General features: G+C 34.3%; 2 protein-coding genes across 4 annotated transcripts in view; both read left to right on the top strand.

The window, feature by feature from the left end:
• The first annotated feature begins 495 nt into the window (after positions 1-495).
• On the top strand, positions 496-10974 carry LOC115440944 (E3 ubiquitin-protein ligase TRAIP). Its single transcript, XM_030165470.2, has 8 exons — positions 496-918; positions 2399-2614; positions 2960-3118; positions 4918-5019; positions 5578-5691; positions 6104-6296; positions 6757-6879; positions 7421-10974. The coding sequence occupies exons 1-8, from the start codon at positions 806-808 to the stop codon at positions 7745-7747; spliced, it is 1347 nt and encodes a 448-aa protein (XP_030021330.2). The 5' UTR covers positions 496-805; the 3' UTR covers positions 7748-10974.
• Positions 10975-17273: 6299 nt separating this feature from the next.
• LOC115440968 overlaps positions 17274-20811 on the top strand; it is a 36981-nt gene continuing 33443 nt past the window's right edge. For all 3 annotated transcript variants that reach the window (XM_037446701.1, XM_037446697.1, XM_037446707.1), the window contains exon 1: positions 17274-17919. In XM_037446701.1, coding sequence (XP_037302598.1) covers positions 17740-17919 — 180 coding nt within the window. In that variant the 5' untranslated portion in view covers positions 17274-17739. The remainder of the gene's footprint in view (positions 17920-20811) is intronic.

Raw genomic sequence — 20811 nt, 5'->3', positions numbered from 1 at the left:
TTCGCTGTAGATAGTAGATACCTACCAATTATTTGAACGCGCCTTTACACATTCTACTATAAAAAGAACGATGCACAAATATATTATATCCGAGGATTATACAATTATGTAATATAAAAACTTTATTATAGTACAAAATCCACTCCAATTTTTATTTTACCAAACCAATAGGATTCCATGATTCCATGGCATCTGCGAAACTGCATTCGGTTTAAATTTCGGCAGTACATGATGATTCGCCGAGTGTGTAAAGGAAACTAATTATAAATGTTGCCAAGTAAGAAATAAATCGTCAATATTAGGGAAGTTTTGGACCTATATTTTGCTTGTTTTCTGCAATTATATAAACGTTGAGTAAAAAAATTATGACAATCTATATTTATTACTTATAATTTAACTATAATACCATATCAGTTTATAAAAACTGAAACGGAGACATGATAAATTAAAAGTAAATATTTTCTTTAGAGTTAATTACAAATAATTATCTGGCAACATAATTTCTCGCGTCTGTCCTGTCATAAGCCTCAACATTGTTTTCAAGTGGTGTGAAATTCGTGATAAATTTATTATTTTATCGATTTCATTGGTTTTGTATGAACATGTATATTTTGATAGTGTAGTGGATTTTTAGGTAAATCAAACACCATTAACCAAACCGTCACATCAATTTTCAAACAAGTGTGGGTAAATGAAAAAATATTTCGTTCAGTAGCCAATTGTGGTATGATAAAGGACATTTTTAATTTGTAAACAGTTTAGCAATTGTCGGTGATATTGTGATGACATTGTAAAGTAACTCACAATGCATATTCTGTGCACAATATGCAGTGATTTGGTTAACCAGGCGGAGAGCATTTACGTTACAAAATGTGGCCATATATTCCACCACCATTGTCTAGCGCAATGGATAGAAAGGTATGTGAATTACTTGATTTTATATTGTAGGGCAGGCAAATATCAATTTTTGGGGCTGCTTATAACTGCTCTGTAACTGTAAAACGTAGTGATTATATTCTTTTTGTGTAACTGCCTCTTTTACTACTGAGGGTAGCCTTGGCTAAACAATGTTAGCATTGACTTACTGAACACTATATTGTACTCAGATTAACGAAATTTAATAATATTATTTTAATCTAAATGACCTATAACTATCCTGCATTGTACAGGACCTTCCTGTAATGCTAAATGTAATCCCACTTTTGAATATGGAATAAAATAGTCCCACAAAGTCTATTGTGTCCCATTTTTCTACCATACTTTTGTTGATCAATGCCCTAGGGACTTCGAGGAAACTTAATAAAAAGTTGAAACCCTACATGTTGAGTTTATGATAAAAAAAAATGGGTATAGGGTAAAATGGTATGGGTGGGATAGTTTTTTTTTTTGTCAAAAAGCTTATCTACCCTTTTACTTATAAAATTTGATGTAGTTATTAATGTTTATTTCTTATCAGGCAAGCTGTTATAAGAAATTGACAGCACCTACATCTTTCCAATGTCTGATTGTTTCTTAAATTTGCAATATATCTGTCAAATGAGATCCGTTATGTGGGTATTTCAAGCTGACACTACTTCAGGTAGCTTGTTCAACCCGTCTATTACTTAGAAAATGTTTATAAGGATTGTTTTGGGACTAGGCTATTAGCTAATATTGATGGCTCAAGTAATCAATGAAACTTGTCCTGTTATCTTTATTATGTATTAATTTTAATATGTAATATGGTGCTTATGTTAAAAAATATTGTCTTTTCGAAATCTTCACATTTCCATCTAGAAGGGAATAAGCAAATGAAATGTAGCTTCTGTTCTACTTAATTTAAAGACTGTTAAAATTCTGTTAAATGGCTGGTTTTTTTTAATTTAAAAATAGCTGAAAAAAATTAATTGGACGATAAAATTTTATTTACTAACTTTATTTGCTTTATTTTAAGGCATTTGTTCGTCTCATTTGCAACTGTATTTAAATGCATGAAGGAGTCCTTATGTTTGGAGGGTATTTATAGGCTGAAGTAATTTATAAAATAAAAAGCAAACAAGGTATCACTTTAACTCTTCACTGTCACAATATAGTGTTCATTTGTTGCTGTACTTTGAGATAAAGTAATTGGACAGCAATAAGTTCCTGGCAATAAACAGACTATATGTAGAATAAATTAGGATTTAAAGTTTATGTAATGCAGAGCGCCAATAACAAAACTGAGTCTGTAACAACAAGCTTTTATTAATCTATCCAGTATATGTTAATATTATTGACAACATTCAGTTCATAGTCATCTCATACCAACTAATTGTGTCTGGCTAGAGATATTTTCAGCTCCTCTATTAATATTTGCATAGCTGAACTCACTTATACTAAATATATAAAAAAAAACTACAATGATTCTAAACCTTTATAGATCAAAATCATGTCCACAATGCCGCAACAAGGTAACAGATCGGTGCATGTTCCGTCTGTACCCGACCATATCCAACGACATCACAACCGGCGAGGATGTGGCCACGCTGCAGTCGCGACTGGACGACGCCCAGCTTCAGCTGCGACAGACGAAGACTGTCTGCAAGGATAGGGAGGAGAAATTGTTGGCAATACAGGCTGATTTGAAGAAGAATGAGTAAGTCAATATTTTTATTCTTGATAATATACTGTGTTACTGTTTTAGGGTAGAGCCTTCTACTAGGAATTATTTTTTTGGGTCAGTAGTTGCATCAAACAAATTCATAAATTTTGCTTTCATTAGTGATGTTAAGAAAAACCATTTGTACATTTAATGTGAGAAAATTATTGAAGCAAGTAACTTAGTAAACATATTTCCGTTTAGTGGCAAACAGACGGTAGTTTACTTATAAAAACCTTGAAATGCCATTTGTACAGACTGCTTTGAGTTTGGTGTGCCTTGGTTTACACCAGAGGCATCCAACTAATATGTGTATATTTAATGAAAGAATGTTAATTGCAGTGAAATCATAAAATCCTATGAGAAGAAACTAGTCAGTCGTCAGTCAGCTCTGAACGGTTTGCGAGAACAGGTTGAATACCTGAAGATGCAGAATAAGGAAACGCAAAGGCTGAAGGAGGAAAATGTGGCCTTGCAGCAGAACATGCAGCTGTTCAATGGGTAATTATTTGTTATACAACCAAATAATACAAGCAATTAGCTCAAATGATGGTAAGTCACAACTGCTCAAAAATGGTATCATGCAAAACTTGGGATTCTTATGTACTGGTTTATCCTACCTTATTTAAATATTTGTCACCCTGAGATATGAATTATTAATGACATGTATTTACACTAACTTTTTAACTGGAAGAATATCGTGTGGACACTACCAGTTGGTGTCAGAAAAAAAATAAAATTTCTACCCAAATGTTGGGGTGCCGGGAGACCTTCTGGTACTGGCTGCTGGGCGTGTATCTGAGTTGAAAAACTCAGCCGCCGGTACCCAGCCCGTTGTATCTTCCCACGTTGCTGTGATGCCTCTTAAAGGCGTGTAACTGTGTGTATGTGGATGTGGGTGTGTATGCACGTAACACCTGAACAGCGGCAGGTGCAGTATGTTAGAGGGAGATGGCAAATAAGAAACAATAATTGATCGTAATGCCGTGCCAAGCGCCACCCTATGGTCCCTATACACCCCGTCCCTATGACTCTACTAAGGTACGTCGTCTTGAATATTCTTGAGGAATCTTCAATTTTCAGGAGTCTTCAGTTTTCTTCGCTTTCTTGAGTTGAGTTCTTGAGCCCATGACAAACCCGTAAAACGAATTAGCTTACCTGGGTCGCGGCTATGCCGTAGAGAGAGCCGCGACCTATTGACCCAATTTCTACGCTATTTTCGTTATGACACTTGGCATTTTCGGCAATTATTTAATTTATCTTTAGTCGTACACATATCTATATACTATTATATAAAGCTGAAGAGTTTGTTTGTTTGTTTGAACGCGCTAATCTCAGGAACTACCGGTCCAAACAGAAAAATTCTTTTTGCGTTGGATAGCCCTTTGTTCGTGGAGTGGTATAGGCTATATATCATCACGCTATGACCAATAGGAGCGGAGCAGTAATGGCTAATCTCAGGAACTACCGATTCGAACTGAAAAAAACTTTTTATGTTGAATATTCCTTTGTTTGTGGAGTGCTCAAAGTTATATATCATCACGCTATGACCAATAGGAGCGGAGCAGTAATGGCTAATCTCAAGAACTACCGGTTTCCACTGAAAATTTCGTTTTGTGTTGTATAGCCCTTTGTTCCTGGAGTGCTATAGGCTATATATCATCACGCTATGACCAATAGGAGCGGAGCAGTTATGAAACATGTTGCAAAAACGGGGAAAAATTATTAGTTTTGAGAGCTTCCCTTGCGTGCGCTGCGTAAACGGTTAAAGTTATGCAACAATGATGTATGACGGGATTGTTCCTCTTAAAAAGTTCTAAAAAATATATTATAAAACAAAGTCCCCCACAACATCTGTCTGCCTGAATGTGTTAAACTCAAAAACTATCCAACGTATTAAGATGAACATAGGCTCCCGGGAAACTACTACTTTTATAACGGAAAACTTTAGCCTGAAAAACTTTATAACGCGGGCGGAGCCGCGGGCAAAAGCTAGTATGTTATATATTTATGAAAAGGTCTCAGCGAGCACTATCCGATAACATAAAAATGTCTGCTATACATTAAATCTACGATAAGTTATAATCAATATAAAACTAAAAATTTACAAATGACCTCACTCGCTAACACTTTTCACTATTGTCGGGACATGTCACAAACGCGCACTGGACACTATTTTTCGTATCGGAGGGGCCGGCACGCAGCTGACGAGGTCGGCGCGTCGCCAACACCAGATATAAGTAAATAATTGTAATACCATTTTTGGTGTAAACGCATTTATAATCCCTATGTATTTTCAGGCTGAACAACATATTAAATGCAACATGCGAGGATGTTGAGAAGATGCTTCAGGGTTACACGGATGTTCGTACGGTGGCCACTTTCGCAACAGCACTTAAACGGTATGTTAACCAAATCGCGTGTAATTGTTACCTACCTCCTAATCATGCTACACAGGTGTATGCAGGATGGGAGAGGGGAGAACTATGTTAGTGGCTGTAGTGTATTTTTTGTCCCATTGGAAAAGTTACTGGCCTGTCGCAAAATATATTTTGCACATTCTATTTTGAGGCAACATATTTGTGTTACGGGATATAAAAGGCATTTAATTTATATCCGCCCGGATAGCGACCACCGTACACAAGGTGTTAAAACCAGATACAGTGGCCCACGTAAGTGTGTTGGATATCAGCCTGTGTATATCTAGCTCTAAGAGGCCGGCATAATTGTGTCGACTGCGGAGGGATAATCATCTCTCAGCAGTCTTGAACATTCTATTGGGCCCCACTCTTACCATCAGGGGCAGTTACTTTACAGTGCCCTTATAATAAAAAAAAATTGTTAGCAGTTTCAAAATGAAACCGAGCATTCCATTGATATCATAAGCCCCACTAATTTATACCATCGCCACCATTTTGTATGCCGTGCTAAGGTAAATAGTACCGTAACCTTCGTTTCAGAGGCTTGTGCGAGTCGGAAGCTAAAAACAGAGAGATTAGAGACAAGCTGCAAGTGGCCAAGCAGCAGATTGGGGCAGAGAAAGCTACGGTGGCTGATCTACAGGCCAAGCTATTGTATGTATGGGTCAAGTTCATCTAATTAATTCTGTAGCGCAGTAAAATGTATTTTAATTAGTTGTTTTTGTTTTCGCAATTTTATAATAACCAGAGGTCATCCAGTGGTCGTGTCGCATCGAGCTTAATGTATTTGTAATACATATGTATAAATGCTATATTCTGCACCCCTTCTTTATATGAACTTTAAGTATCCCAAATTTCATATAAAAATATAGACAATGAATTAAAATTTTGCATTGAAAAAATTTTTTTTTACCATAGCTGTGATCTGTTTTTAGCAACCATGTTTTTATTATCTTCAAAGAAAATCTGTAATAGGCATTTAGATTTAAATACATTACAATATCAAAGGGAAATGTCCCGGAGCGTAGCTGCTTTGATAATTATCCAAAAAATCATTCTTCTGCAGGCAAACAGAAGATAGGCTGCAAGAAATAGAGCAGAAGTACCAGTCGCTCTCCAAGAGGAAGGCGGGGGACATGAGTGACAGCGACATGGACACGTCTGCGCCCGCGCAGGAGATCGCCGCAAAGCAGATGCGGTCCATGGACCTGTTCGACTTCAGCGGACCGGTGCTGCCCGTTGATAGGGATGAGAGTGTTGTGAGTTAAAATACAAAGTGTAATTTTAAACGGCTTCCCATCCTTTTTCCTTTTTTTCGTGGGGAATCTTTAAGACCTCGCGCGAGTCCGAGGAGCCGAGGCGAGTATGTTGGAGTTTCCAGCTTGCTATGCATGCCAGTATACCAACTCAAACCCCACGGTAGCCTTCATCAACATATCAGAAGTGGCTCTGAGGTACCAGAATAATATTGAGGTAACAAACCCAGATTACTACTGGATCAGTCTCTGTGATGAACTGTGTACACGTCGGTAAGCAGGATGCAACTGGCGTCCCCAAACAGCAGTGAAGTCTGCACAGCAGTTCATTCCAATTGAATGTCCCAGGGCAAATATAATATTACAGTCTACTTTAAAAGTCTGCTTACCATTCCATACGCTACACAATATGTGAACTGAGTTTTGATCTCCTAAATATAAGTATATTGATACATTGTTTCAGGGAACATTGGTGAGAAGGATTGAGAATGCTGACTCGCCATATTTGACCTTAAAACAGAGCAGTCTCGCTTTGTCCGCGCTACAGCGAGCGCCCAAACACGCGTTACCTGTGGACAAGATGAAGGTAATAGTACTAAATATTTGCCCCTCTATCCATATTGATGATGCTTAGCTTTTAACCGTTTACGCAGCGCATACAACGGAAGCTTTTAAAAGGAATAATTTTTTCCCGCTTTTGCAACATTTTCAATTAATGCTCTTCTCCTATTGATCATAGTTTGATGTTATATAGCCCATTTATCTATGATAAATGGGCTATTCAACACTACAAGAATTTTTCAATTCAAACCAGTAGTTCCTGATATACCAGCCTTGTACCGTATCCTATCGCAGTCCAGTGCACGGGCCTCCTCTGCTACTGGTTATAGGCCTATGTCCAACATGCTGACCTTATTATGTATTGGCTAAGACACAGCGTATACTGAGCTGGTATCCCTTCTACCACACATCATGCAAGGAGTCTGTTGTGTGCCTGGTTAACTGTGTGTGATTTTTTTTCTTTTCATACTTTTTTTTGTTGTTTTTATGTGTATGTAGAGAAATAAATGGTTTAAATGTTATGTGTAATGATTTAATGCCAACAGTTAAAACAAATTTGTTCACAGCCATCAGAGCTCGCCATAATAAAAACAACGCGCAACGCAGTCATGAAGCGTCCGAACACAGATAAACTATCAAGCCAGAAGTCAGTCAGTATTTTCAACAAGAAGGAATCACTTAGCTTGGACACAGCGGGTGAAATGCCAAAACGATCCAACATATGCTACGACGGTCTCGGAGGACATTCTAAGTTGGAGATATTTCCCGTGCCAAATAATACGCCTAATAAGAACTTTATACCTAAATTGACAGCTAAACACAGGTTAAAACGTCCGACGCCCGTTGGCAGTCAAGATATAAGCAAGATGTTGGATAAAATGAGGGGTAAGTGAAATTGATCTTAATATGTTGGTATTTTCGGTGGAATTTTCTCTGGCAATAGGATTTAGTATTTGTGTACACGATGTTGCAAAAAGGGGGTATGCATAAAACCATGTAATGTAATGTAATGTAAAGGAAAAAGGAATGATGTTTAATGCTCAGAATAAATATTCGACATTTTCCTTTCACAGTTTTAAGAATCTCACTATTGATAATACTTTGATTTATTTAAATTGGGTAGTAAATACGAACTAACGATGCAGTAATTAAGAATGTTTAATGCATCTTTCATTGTTATTGTAGGAAAGGTTTTAAGGTGTTAAAAACTCTGCTATCCACACTGTATGGGTGACATATCACCTTTTTGTAACACTCTATATGTTGAGCCACTTTTGATACAGTTTTAACAACGAAATTGTATATGCCGACTGTTGATCAGTTCAAGAATATGTTTAATTTTGATACCATTTACTACATATAAAAAAAAATACTGCGAACCCTATCAGACTGTAAGTTTGGAATAATTAACTATGTACACTGTAAGAATAAAGTGCTAAGCGCATATTGTTTATCAGTTGGTGTTATTAGGGTTGTCAACCAACTATCACTCAAATATTTAAATAGTGTAGTGTATGTTATAATTGTTAAAACCAAATGTCGTTAGTGTAAAATTTTATAAAAAATAATAATAAATCCAATCAATGTAAATGTTGAATGTCTACTGAATCTAAACGAATTTCGGTCATAACTGATATTTTATTGACCTTAGATAATGACTTCTTTATCTACATAGTTCAATCTATGTTCTATGATTGCTCCATCCTAGACAAAAAATAAGTTGTATCTATCGTCCATGACAACTGATATAACCATTTTCAAAAGTCATCTGTGACTCACTGTACCCTGCACTGTGCTGTTTATTTATATTATTTTAAGTAAAATCTAGCTGAATATAAATATTACATATATCTATTTGCCAATTGAAAAAGTACCGATTTGTTAATTGCTCTAGTGTTCTAGAGCCATTGAATTCCCAAAAAAAGAAAAATACTTTTAGTTTTCTTAGAATTTTCATAAATCACAATTACACATCACTAATAAAGCCCGTCACACAGAATAAGAGTTTCTCGTGCGATAGAGACGAGAATCTAAAAAAAAAGTCATTTAATTTCATAAATTTCGCTTTCGCTTTCTTTGCTTCGCTATATTTGCTTTCATTTATTATATTTTAATCTTAAAAGTAAATAAGTGGAGAGAGTGTGCCGGGTGAGATCTCGCAAATGACATTATTATAATCCCGATTCTGTCTTAAGAGAAACTCTTATTTTGCTAATGAAGTTTAAAAAAAGGTTATTTCTATGAATTAAGTGTACCTCACTACATTATAAGTTATAGATTCATATAAAAATAGTCTAGATTCTATCGAAACAAGTCATTTGTGTGGTAAATAATTGGATTTTTTGTTTGATCAGTTGCCAAATTTTTTGATGCGAGAAAATATTGTCAGTACCTACAGAGTCTATATCTCGTGCACGAGAAACCTGCACCAAATAAGTATTCTCTTGCCATATACCAATCCAACCGGAACAGCGCCGGACAATTTGATATTTTTTGTTCATATTGCCGAATGATTTCATTTTACTATATACTATCCTGTGAATATCTCATACAAATGCCATGTTTCGCCAATACTGTTACATCTGGTCATTAAAATAGATTGTTAATAAACAGTGATAATGCAAACAGGTTCCTACATCAAAATAGATTATAATAATTTTCTATTTCAACTTAAACCTAGTAATGAATAAGACCAGTAAACTGAATTACTATTTTAGAGGGAATAAAATTATTATTTGTAATGCGGTTTTGATACTCTTTTATACATTGTTCAAGTCAATGCATATAAATAGACAATCCAAAAAATTATACCGTATTCCTACGAAAAGATCATTTTACTTTAGAATTATTTTTAAAGAAAGAACTATAAAAATAATTCACAACTTTTGTTTTCCTTAGACGTTAGGAGTAGCGAGGTAGCTCGCTTGTATGCAGCTGATCATTAAACATACCAGTGTTTGCAATAAATCAAATTGTAATTTATTATAATTAGACTATTTAAATATATTCTAGTTATTTTTAAAACTCTAGAATCGGACAGTGTTCATTTTTGTTTTATCTCGCTTCCCAGAATCACAATTACGATTTATCTAGATATACGTATGTTGCTCAATATAATACTGTAATGGTTGTATGGATTAGGATGAAGTGTAGCGTATGGAAAGATCGAGGAAAAGATATAACAGTTTCAGGACAGCCAATAAGTCATGCGACAAATCGGCAAGATTAAGTTAATAATATGGATAATTATTAATTGTTATTACAAATCTCGAGGACTAAACTAATTTTGATAAAATCGTTTTCAATATTAATGAAATTCCTTCCTACTTAAGGAAACTTATTATATCCATGTCCATGTTGTTACTTGTGACTATAGAATTCCCTAATTTTATGACAAGACAGTCTGAAGGCATGAATGAAAAAAAAATCAATAATAAGCAGATTTATTGTTAATCCAGTTTAGATGAACTGACCGGCATAATAGTGTCGATTGGCGTGGAATCTTCGTAAATCGATGCTTTAGAAACGACTCCATTTATCAATTGTAATCACTGTGCAGTTTCAGTATAAAAAACTAACACCCTTATTCATATACGTTTTCTATCTAAGGATAGAACATTGCTGTGATGACAAGTTTGTTTCTCAGTGCTGACGGCATGGCAGCCTTTGCAGTGTGTGGGCATAGGGCCGTTGTAATTGGCTAATATTGAGATACAACTTAAATATAATTAGCTGTCAGATAAAAAAAGCTGAACAAACAGCAAGCTGTCATATAAACAAAGCTGAGGAACAAACTTATCACAGCAATGCTCTGTCCTTCGATAAAAAATGTCTATGAATAGGGTAAGTGTCCTGCTGGTCTAGTACTTGTTCCCTTTCCCATGCCATAGTGATGTTAAGTGTTTTGATGTGAATCATAATGGTTGCATGTTTAGTTCATAAGAGTAGATACTTAAGAAATAGTTTTACTGTGATGTTTAAATATACTGAATTGATTATTGCCGCTTGTAGTCAACAAGTGGTATGTTAAATGTAATAAATATGTATTAAATAACTCGTTGTTAATTTATTAAAGACTGTTAAATATGTCATTGATGAATAAATTGGTTTTGATGGTGTGTTTGAGTGTTTTTATTTACCTTAACAATAAATTTATTTATTTGAGTTTTTGTGGGGGTAGAAAGAGATTTAAAGAGAGTGAGATGACAGGTTTTGGGGCGTCTGATAGCGCAACCCAATGCATTATGTGTTGTCTGGATTTCAGTGGTGTGGAATTATATGCTGCTGGGGCAATCCATTGTTATGACTGAAACGATATTGGACTAATAAACTGGTTAGATGTTGATTTCTTATGTTTACGCGAATGTTAGACATTGGAATTAAACTAATTTTCCGGATTCTATCGCGGTTTTTTGTCACGGGGGACTGACCCCCCCGTGACCATGAAGGCTGCAAAGTCTTCGAAACGTCGCGTCGAGAGAAAAATAAAAAACAAAAAGCCGCGATCGAATCCGGAAAATTAGTTTAATTTCAATCGTTATATGTTACTGTTGGTTAACCAATCGTTGACATTCTGCAATCAATATAAAATTTCATTAATTTTCATAAAAAGTTTTGATTTAGATAACCTGGAATTTATTATTACTTGCTAGAAAAATGTGTATAATTAATGTATGCAACAGTTTTATATCACTGAAGTAAGGCCTTATGTTTATTTCGCATAGTGTGGGACGATAAACCGAACGCAGATTTTGTTGACATTTTCTTGTTCTGCAAGCGAAAAAGGCGGGAAACTGTGAATAAGCAAAGGCGCCCTTTTTGAATTATTTATTTAAAAAAAAGCTTTTCTAGTATATTTTGTACATTAGCCTTCACATATTTATTAAATAAGTGTCTACATAAATAGTTAGCCCATCAAAATGGGCAGGAAGAGACGGAGAAAAGATGAACTTGAACCTCCGGATCCAGACCTATCGAGCTTCGGATCTTCAGACACGGATTCGTCGGAGTCTCTTGGAGCTGCAGGATCAAAACATAAAGATCCCAAAGACAAATATAAAATATACAAGGTAAAAGGGTACACACGTAAGTATCCCGAGGATACAAATCAAACCGAACTAATAGTCTTCCTTAACCACCTGGACGAGAACAAAGTATTCAGTGATAGGGATCGCATGGCCCTTTCAAAAGGTATACGGGAGCATGGAGTATCAGGTGTTATGCATTCTGCGCTCCATCAATAAGTACAAGGTTGGAATAACATTTGATTTGCCTAACAATGCTAACATGTTCATACAAAATAAAAATTGCTCGACCAACTGTCTCTGAACGCAACTATACCCGCTAGAGATACAGAGGTCACTGGAGTTCTCACTTCGGTTCCTATTGATATGTCCAATAAACAGGTCTTTTCGTTGATTGGTAGTTCCAAAAACGTAGTGCAGGTCAGGCGCTTTATGCGCAGGGTGAAAGGGAACGACGGTGTGGTAAAATTTATTCCGACCCAGGCAGTGGCTGTAACCTTCGCCTCCACCATCCTCCCTAACTACATATATCTTGACTCGTGGCGACACGAGGTAAGTAAATATATTCCTCCCGTTAAGCAATGCCTTAAATGTTTGAAATATGGACATATTGCTAAATTCTGCCGTAATGCAGAAGTATGTTCGATTTGTACATTAAATCACAATTTTAAAATTGCCAAATTGACCCTAAAGATGCCACATGTGTCAACTGTAAAGGCAATCACGTTGCTATTTCGTCGACATGTCCAATAAAAAAACAAAAGGTTGAAGAAAATAAAAGAAAATCTAGAACTGCCACATATTCAGAACTTTTGACTCCAATGCATTTCCAGCTCTTTCTGCTCGTACTTTAGATACGCAAATTAATAATTTAATGAAATCGGATACATTTATAAGCACATTAGTTGAAACAATTATTAAAATAATAAGTAATAAAGATGCCCCTATTAATTCTACTTCCATTAAAGAAGTTTTAAAAGCAACGCTAAGTAATAAATTCCCTTCATCTTCATAATGGATTTATCAACTTTAAATATAATACAATGGAATGCCCAAAGTCTGAATAGTAACAAACATATATTTATTAATTTTCTTTATACACACAATATTCATATTGCTATAATCAGTGAAACTTGGTTAAAACCTGAACAAAATTTTAAAATTAAAAATTACAATGTTGAAAGGAATGATTGTGGTAACAAACACAATGGTGTTGCAATTATAATACATAAAAGCATTATTTATTCTAGAATTAACACCTATTTCGATAATTCCTTACAAAATGTATGTGTGAAAATAACAGTTAATAATAAAGATATATGTATAGTTAGTTTCTATAGTCCTTTAAACTCTAACCCAGTCTTCAGCAAAAACAATTTTGATACATTGGTTAAGTCTATTCCTAGTCCTTTCATATTTGCGGGCGATTTTAACGCTCATCACACTTGTTGGGGCTGTGGTTCCGACAGCCCGCGTGGTCGAAATATTCTAGAGGTTATTGAGGATAATAATTTGGTTCTCCTTAATGATGGGCAAGCAACGACTATCGGTTCTCCAACATGGCGACCCAATGCTTTGGATTTATCATTGGTATCTTCATCACTGGCTCTCAACTGTGACTGGTCTGTACATGATTGTCCTCTTGGTACTAGTTATCATATTCCTATAATCATAAAAGTAATGATTAGTCAACCCAACATTCACACTCAAGGAAATTGTTTTAATGCTGTACATTTGCCCATTTACCCAAATTACAAACTGGTGGATTGGCAAATGTATAGAAAACAAGTTGATGTTTTATTAGTAGATTTTGTAATAGATGATACAACTCCTCTTGACTCATATCTCCTTTTTGGCAAAATTTTGCGCACTGCAGCTGCGAATTCTATTCCCAATTGTAATAGATCATATTTGTATGAGAACTCAAATATTACAACTCATTCATGTCAGAGAAACAATAGGAAAAGCCCTACACTTCCGTGGTGGAATCAAAAGTGTACACAGGCTGTATCAAATTTCAAAACTGCATATATATCTTTCAAGAATAATCCCACACAGGAAACTTATTTACAGTTCAAAAGGCTTAGAGCAGTTAAAAAACTAACTTTAAAAATAGAAAGGCGAAAAAGTTGGTTCTCTCTTTGTGAAACCTTTAATAGATGCACACCATTGTCTATCATATGGAAATTTATGCGAAAATTTAATAAAACCTATAATTTTAATAATCATGAAGATGACTTATGGGTATCTGATTTTTAAAGAAATATACTCCGGACTCTGTACAATATAACTCAGAATTACTTTTACCAATAATGTAAATACCAACAATAGCTTTCTCCTCAATCCTTTTACGATAAAAGAACTCATATCAGCCATCTCATCTCGTAGAGATTCTGCTTATGGTCTCGACGGAATGTCATATATTTTATTCAAAAAGCTCAGTGTTACAAGTTTAGAGATATTTTTACAAATCTTGAATCTTCTTTGGGATAATAACATAATACCACAAGACTGGAAAATGGATTGCCTTGTACCAATTTTAAAACCTGATAAGCCAAAGTTACACCCGATTCTTATCGCCCTATAGCACTTACTTCTTGTGTTGGTAAATTATTTGAACAATTGCTTAAACATCGTTTAGAGTTCTATGTAGAAAAATATAATATATTACCTTCCAATCAATTTGGTTTTCGTAGAAATCGTTCTGCTAGAGAAAGCGTTTGCCAGTTACAGCTGGATATACAAAACTCTATATCCGCAAATGAAAACTTGGTCGGTGTATTCTTTGACATCGCAGGTGCTTTTAATAGTGTAAACATAGATATTCTATGCCTTGAGTTATTACAAATAGGGATTCCTGAAAAATTATAAAGTGGATTAAAAATTTCTTAATGAACAGAGAAGTATTTACTAAATTTAATAGACACCTTTATGGTCCTAGACTTTCGTCAAAAGGAGTTTGTCAAGGGGTATATTGTCGCCTTTAATATTCATATTGTATATCCGTAGACTAAATCTAATATTGGGCCCTTATGTTAAAAATTTACAATTCGCAGATGATTTGGTTGTTTATACATCTGGAACTAATGTATCACAAGTGGTTTCAACAATTAATGATGCATTAGCAAAATTGTACAACTATTTTTCTTACCTTGATCTCAGTGTGAATCCATCCAAGTCTAAAGTTATTGTATTTGGTAAACATTGTCACAGTACACCTGCTGTGCAATATAATAATTGTTTGTTACCCACTACATCTGAAGTGAAATTTTTGGGTGTCCATATTTCATATAATTTATCCTGGAATAATTATTTAAATCATATAATTAATAAGGCAAATAAAGCATGTAACATTTTAAAGTCCTTGTCTGGTTCATATTGGGGTTCTGACCCCAAAATTTTGTTGTTATTGTACAAATCGTTAGTTCGTAGTCATTTTGAATATGGTTTTTATTGCTTTTGCTGCAGATGCTAGAATTGTAAATAGTTTAGATGTTTTGCAAAACAAGTGTTTGCGTATTATTACCGGGGCATTCAGAAGCACTCCCATAAATGCAATGCAAATAGAATGTAATGTCCCACCATTAAGTATTCGATTTAATTACTTGAAAGAAAGATTCATATTAAAACTTTTAGTGTAACTAATAATAATCTTTTGGCCAACTTGTTGCATTCTGTTACTCAATTCTCCCTAAACCAATTTATATTTTACAAGGTCTTCAAGAGTTCATGAGCTTTATTAAAAACATGAACATTTATCAATCAAAACACATTTTGCCTTGCTATGAAGGATCTTACATTAGTAAGTTTCCATCTATTGATATAATTTTAAATCAAAAAAGGACCGGCCCTCGACAGAAGAAGTAATCCATAGCCTGTTACCATTTTCAGACCATAAATTTATATATACTGATGGCTCCAAAAATGATAGGGCTGTGTCTTTTGCCATATATGAGCCCTCATCAAATATAGGCATCGGGAAAAAAATTGATAAAGCTGCTAGTATCTTCACAGCTGAAGCTGTCGCCATTTTCAGTGCTTTAAAACACATAAAAATTGTAATTCTGACCATACTAAATGGATAATAGTTAGTGATAGCAGGAGTGTATTAGAAAACCTTGCAAATAATCAATTTCATGCTAACACTAATTATGTCATTTATTTAATAAAAGAACTATGGGTCGAACTGTCCAAATTAGATATAGTAGTTCGTTTTGTTTGGGTTCCTTCACATATTGGCGTCATAGGAAATGAAAGGGCAGATTACCTGGCCAAAAAAATTGTTGAGTTACAAGAATTAATTCCTAATTCCAATATTGATATGACTGTATCCATACCACACACAGACGCTGTTAGTTTCTTAAAACAGCGTATGTGTCAAGCATGGGGGAGACATTCATATCAATACACACACTCATGAAAATAAAGGAAACTGGTTTGCTAGTATGGATGTCCAAATAAACTCCACTCCTTGGTTTTGCAAGAAAAATAATTTTATCAATAGAAAATTTTATTCAATTATTTGTCGTATGCGTTTTGGTCATTATAGATTAAATTGTCATCTTCATCGTATTAAAATGGCTAATTCTCCCTATTGCGAATATTGTCAATCACAAAAAATTCAATCACTACATCACATTTTCTTCGAATGTTCATCTTTCAACATTCAGCGCCTTGTGTTGGCGGATGAGCTTTTAAAAATCTATAAGAAGCCTAACCGGGTCCCGCAATGTTTAAAAGAGTTGCTTAAGAATGCCTCAACTTATGTTTACTTGTATAAATTTATAAAAGACACTGTAAATGATATTTAGTTGTTTTTTGTTTGTTTCGTTGAAATTTCTATTACGTAGTAATATTGTAAATATTGTTATTAAGTCTTACTTGTTAACTATTTTACAGGATATTGGTTTCAGACATATATTATAAAATGTATTATAATCAGTTCTTTAACAGCTGAGTCTGACAGATAATATCTGCCATTGATTATATTTGAACTTAGAGGAAGTACTTACTCTAAGTTTTTGAAATTTTGAAGCACGCTCAATACATGGAGCAAAGAGCAAATAGTGGAATTGCAAATTCTATATCTCAATGAAGCTTTAAATTAAGAAGAGGATAGTAAAAACATATTTTACGGATAGTATGAAACATATTCACTGACGAGGAAAATCGTACTGAATTGATATTTACTCTGGATTTGACAATTGGAAAAATGGATTATACTTTACCTGGAATTGACTATACTTACGAAAACTACTAATTGGAATACTTACGAAAGACAATATATTAAGAATTTAAATTTGAAGAAAAGAAATACGTAAGACTAGGCAGTATGGTCGTAAGACTATAGCCTGTCCTATAAGGACGAATTATAAAAAAAAAAAAAAAAAATTGTTCTGCAAGCTGACATTTTCATGACAGTTCATCGCCGAGACGAAAGTAAAGCTCGATCCACCGATTTTATTTATAAAATATCTCTTTCGTCTATTAATACACCGACAGATTACTTTTAGAACAACATTTAGAAACGGTGGAGGCACGCAAAGGCGTAGTGTTTATGAAACAAACGCGTAATTCAGCGTAATACGCGGCGCAAATCCTTAGCGCGCATCAAAATATTTTTATTTATAACAAGACGGTTTGTATGAAAATGTGTTTAAAAACAATCGCGGGGCACCTTTATGTAACTCGGAGGAACGATTTAATACATTATTCTATCTAAAATTATAACCAAAGAGGTAAAATCAGTTATTATTGATAAGATTGCGATCAGGCTGCTGATTAGAACATTCAAAAGCGTGTTATTGGTGTGTGAAATGTGTTGACGAGTTTAGTGGATTTGTGAAGTGTAAGTGCACAAAATGCCTGGTAAGATTAAAGTGAAGGTGCTGGCAGGGCGTAACCTGCCGGTTATGGACCGGGCGAGCGACACCACGGATGCCTTTGTGGAGATCAAGTTCGGTGGAGTCACTCATAAGACTGACGTGTGTCGGAAGTCTCTCAACCCTCACTGGAACAGCACTGAGTGGTACCGGTTTGAGGTAAACATAGTTTTATTATTGCTTGTTGTTAGCCAATAGGAATGCCTATTTTCCTTCATTGGAGTCTTGAAGTAGGTATGATTAGTAATAATTTTGGTAAAACAGTTCATAATTCACTAGATGATAATTAGTTCAAAGCATTGTTGTTGGTGTCTTTACCATACCGTCCAAATAACATAAGTGATGCTGGTAAGTTTTGAATATTATAAAGAACAATAAGCAATCTATCATAAAATATACTGTCCATTTTACCATCTGAATGATAAAAGAAACTAATTGTATAAATTCTATTGAACTATATTTTCTTTCAATTTATTAGTAACTAAAATGTTTCTTAAGTTTTTTGCACAAACTCATGACTACCTTCAAAATAGTACACTCACTGGTGACTATATAGGGGGGCTAGGTGGTCTGTGCCTACACTGGAATTTGTTGTGTCCACCTGATGGATTTTAAGGCAGCCTACCATTTTCCATTTTTAATTTAACCTAAACGACCAGATCTGCAAGTACAAAGAAATCTGATATTTTTTTTTTACTTTAAGACAATGTTCCACCTTGGAACATGATTCTAGCAATGTCTATCGGTACACACATATTGTAGGTGCATCTAGTGTTTAACCTAATTTTTACTACAACTGAAAATATTTAGTACAAATATAACTTGTGATCATAATGTATAATGTTTTCTGAACGATAAATTCAATTAATTTCCAATTGCTTAATTTCAGTAAACTGTAGTACTGCAGATAATGATAGTTATAGTGAAAGTTTATTTTATTTGCCCTTTATTTTCTTCTTTTTATTTTGTAAATATTTTACTTATCCAAAAAGTTAAAATAAGTATTTATTTTTTTGTTATTGGCAATCGGGTGATTCTTTTACATTTGTAATGCATATTGCCCATTGTAATCCCCGTGACTATGGTGTGCAACACAACATATTATTATGTTTTGAAACCTTTCTAGAAGGTAACCACTACATGCTTTGAGATGCAGAAATTATTTGGTTTCATTTTCATGCTCGGCTGCCTGCCTAAAGGAAACCGCAACTAAGATGTCATCTAAATATTAATGATATCATTTTGTATATGAACACTATGAGGGAATTCCATATTAGTATTAGCCATTTTTGGTCAATACTAACTAGAATACATTGTTATTTGCATTACCATAGTATAAATATGGAATAACAAAAAGATTCCATTTTAAATTTGATTTTATATTTTTAAACTCCACCAATGTAATACAATGGTTTTAAATGTCGAAAATATATTAATGATTGCAACTGACACTCATCTCGACAGACTATTTTACACAAACATTTTTATTTAAGTAACTCCAAGATACAATACATTGTATTGTTAAAATTATTGCAACAAAATAATAACAATTGCTAACCTTTTCTGTGGACTTACTGTCATATCTCAGTACTGTGCTTGTTTGGCAGCATGTTTTAATGTACCTAGCCAGGCAGATAGTAAAGAAGTATTGACTCTTAATTTATATCTGAAGGCCATGATACAAGTTAATTATTGTATACAATTGAATGATCAGATGACTATGCCATTTATTTGATTGATATAGTCACCATTCTGCATTCATGATTGACAATAACTTATTGCTTATTATTGACAATCATTTATTGCAAGGCTACTTTTAACTGTGCATCAAACACCACAGCATCAATACAGTTCACTCGTCACTCTGAAACAATAGACATTTTGTGTAATAATATATAATTAATTTGTTGACTACAATGTGCTTCAAACTGAAACACAAATGTTTGCACTACTACAGGCTACAAGCAGCCTATAACTATAAAGATAACCCAGCCATACCCAGACAGATTCTTACATGGAACTCCCTCAATAGTTTAGGGACAATTGCAAATTTTTTAGTCATTGCTGCCATCCATGCACACAAACCAAACCAGAGGAGTCATAGGTGCAATAAGACTTACGGCTGAAATAAACTATCTCAAACCCAATCTCTGGATCTGATGCAGAAATGGATCAATCAGAATAAAGTTTGATTATAACATTTTTACATGTTACACAAATTAGATTGATTTAATTTCGAGCTCTATCAAAATTGATTACTAAATTTGGCATTAAAGAAACATAATTTATTTATTTATTGCACTAAATATACAAATTTAAATTTGCGGACTTAATGCCATGGGCATTCTCTCCCAGTCAACTGTGGTGCACACATAAATAAGGAAGGTGCATAATGGTAACATGAAAATTAAAAAATAATTATAAACATTCCAGTTTATTATGATTGGCCATATCGTTTGTACAATTCTTATATTAAGTTTGAAGAGCAGAATGGTGAACTTTGCGCCTTTGTCAATCTCAGCTATAAGAGAAAGAACCGATTTGCGTAGAGTACCACCGCCCCCGTCAATCGCTAACAAAACTGGCAACTGCGTAGCTCTACCGAACTAAAAGTAGGTAAATAGTAGATAAAATATAAAATGTCCACTTCAAAGATAGAAATTTCATGACAAACGTGCATTTGGACCATTTGGCGTTGGGACGAGCCAATTGCCATGACGCGCGGTGTGGCGGATTGTTTCAAACTCTTAAACCGTATGTAAACGTTTAACCGTTCGTTAAATTAGGCATTACACTGAATCACAATATACTAGTTATTCTATATGCCAAATCTATTGAAGTAAAACTATTTTTCGGATTTTATGGCGTATTTTATATTATATTTTTTCCCATCTGTAATATAAAAATTTACTATAAAATTGAATATGCAATTTACATACATTTCTCGGTTTAGATCTAGTTATTATAGTTATGAGATATGTCATTTTCGAAATTGCATATTTAATTAGAAATAGTTTTATTTCTATGTCTAACTTTCGCTTAAACATAAAT

The sequence above is a fragment of the Manduca sexta genome, chromosome 6 (genome assembly GCF_014839805.1).
Source record: "Manduca sexta isolate Smith_Timp_Sample1 chromosome 6, JHU_Msex_v1.0, whole genome shotgun sequence".
NCBI classification, from domain to species: Eukaryota; Metazoa; Arthropoda; class Insecta; order Lepidoptera; family Sphingidae; genus Manduca; species Manduca sexta.
Note: the sequence above shows the minus strand (reverse complement) of the source record. Positions and strands in the feature narration are given on the sequence as shown.

Bases quoted from the DNA above. Each gene is read 5' to 3' on its own strand.
- LOC115440944 (XM_030165470.2), top strand. From the start codon at position 806: ATGCATATTCTGTGCACAATATGCAGTGATTTGGTTAACCAGGCGGAG. The intron at 2,615-2,959 runs GTAAGTCAATAT...TGTTAATTGCAG, and splicing joins GCTGATTTGAAGAAGAATGA to TGAAATCATAAAATCCTATG. The intron at 6,880-7,420 runs GTAATAGTACTA...ATTTGTTCACAG, and splicing joins TACCTGTGGACAAGATGAAG to CCATCAGAGCTCGCCATAAT.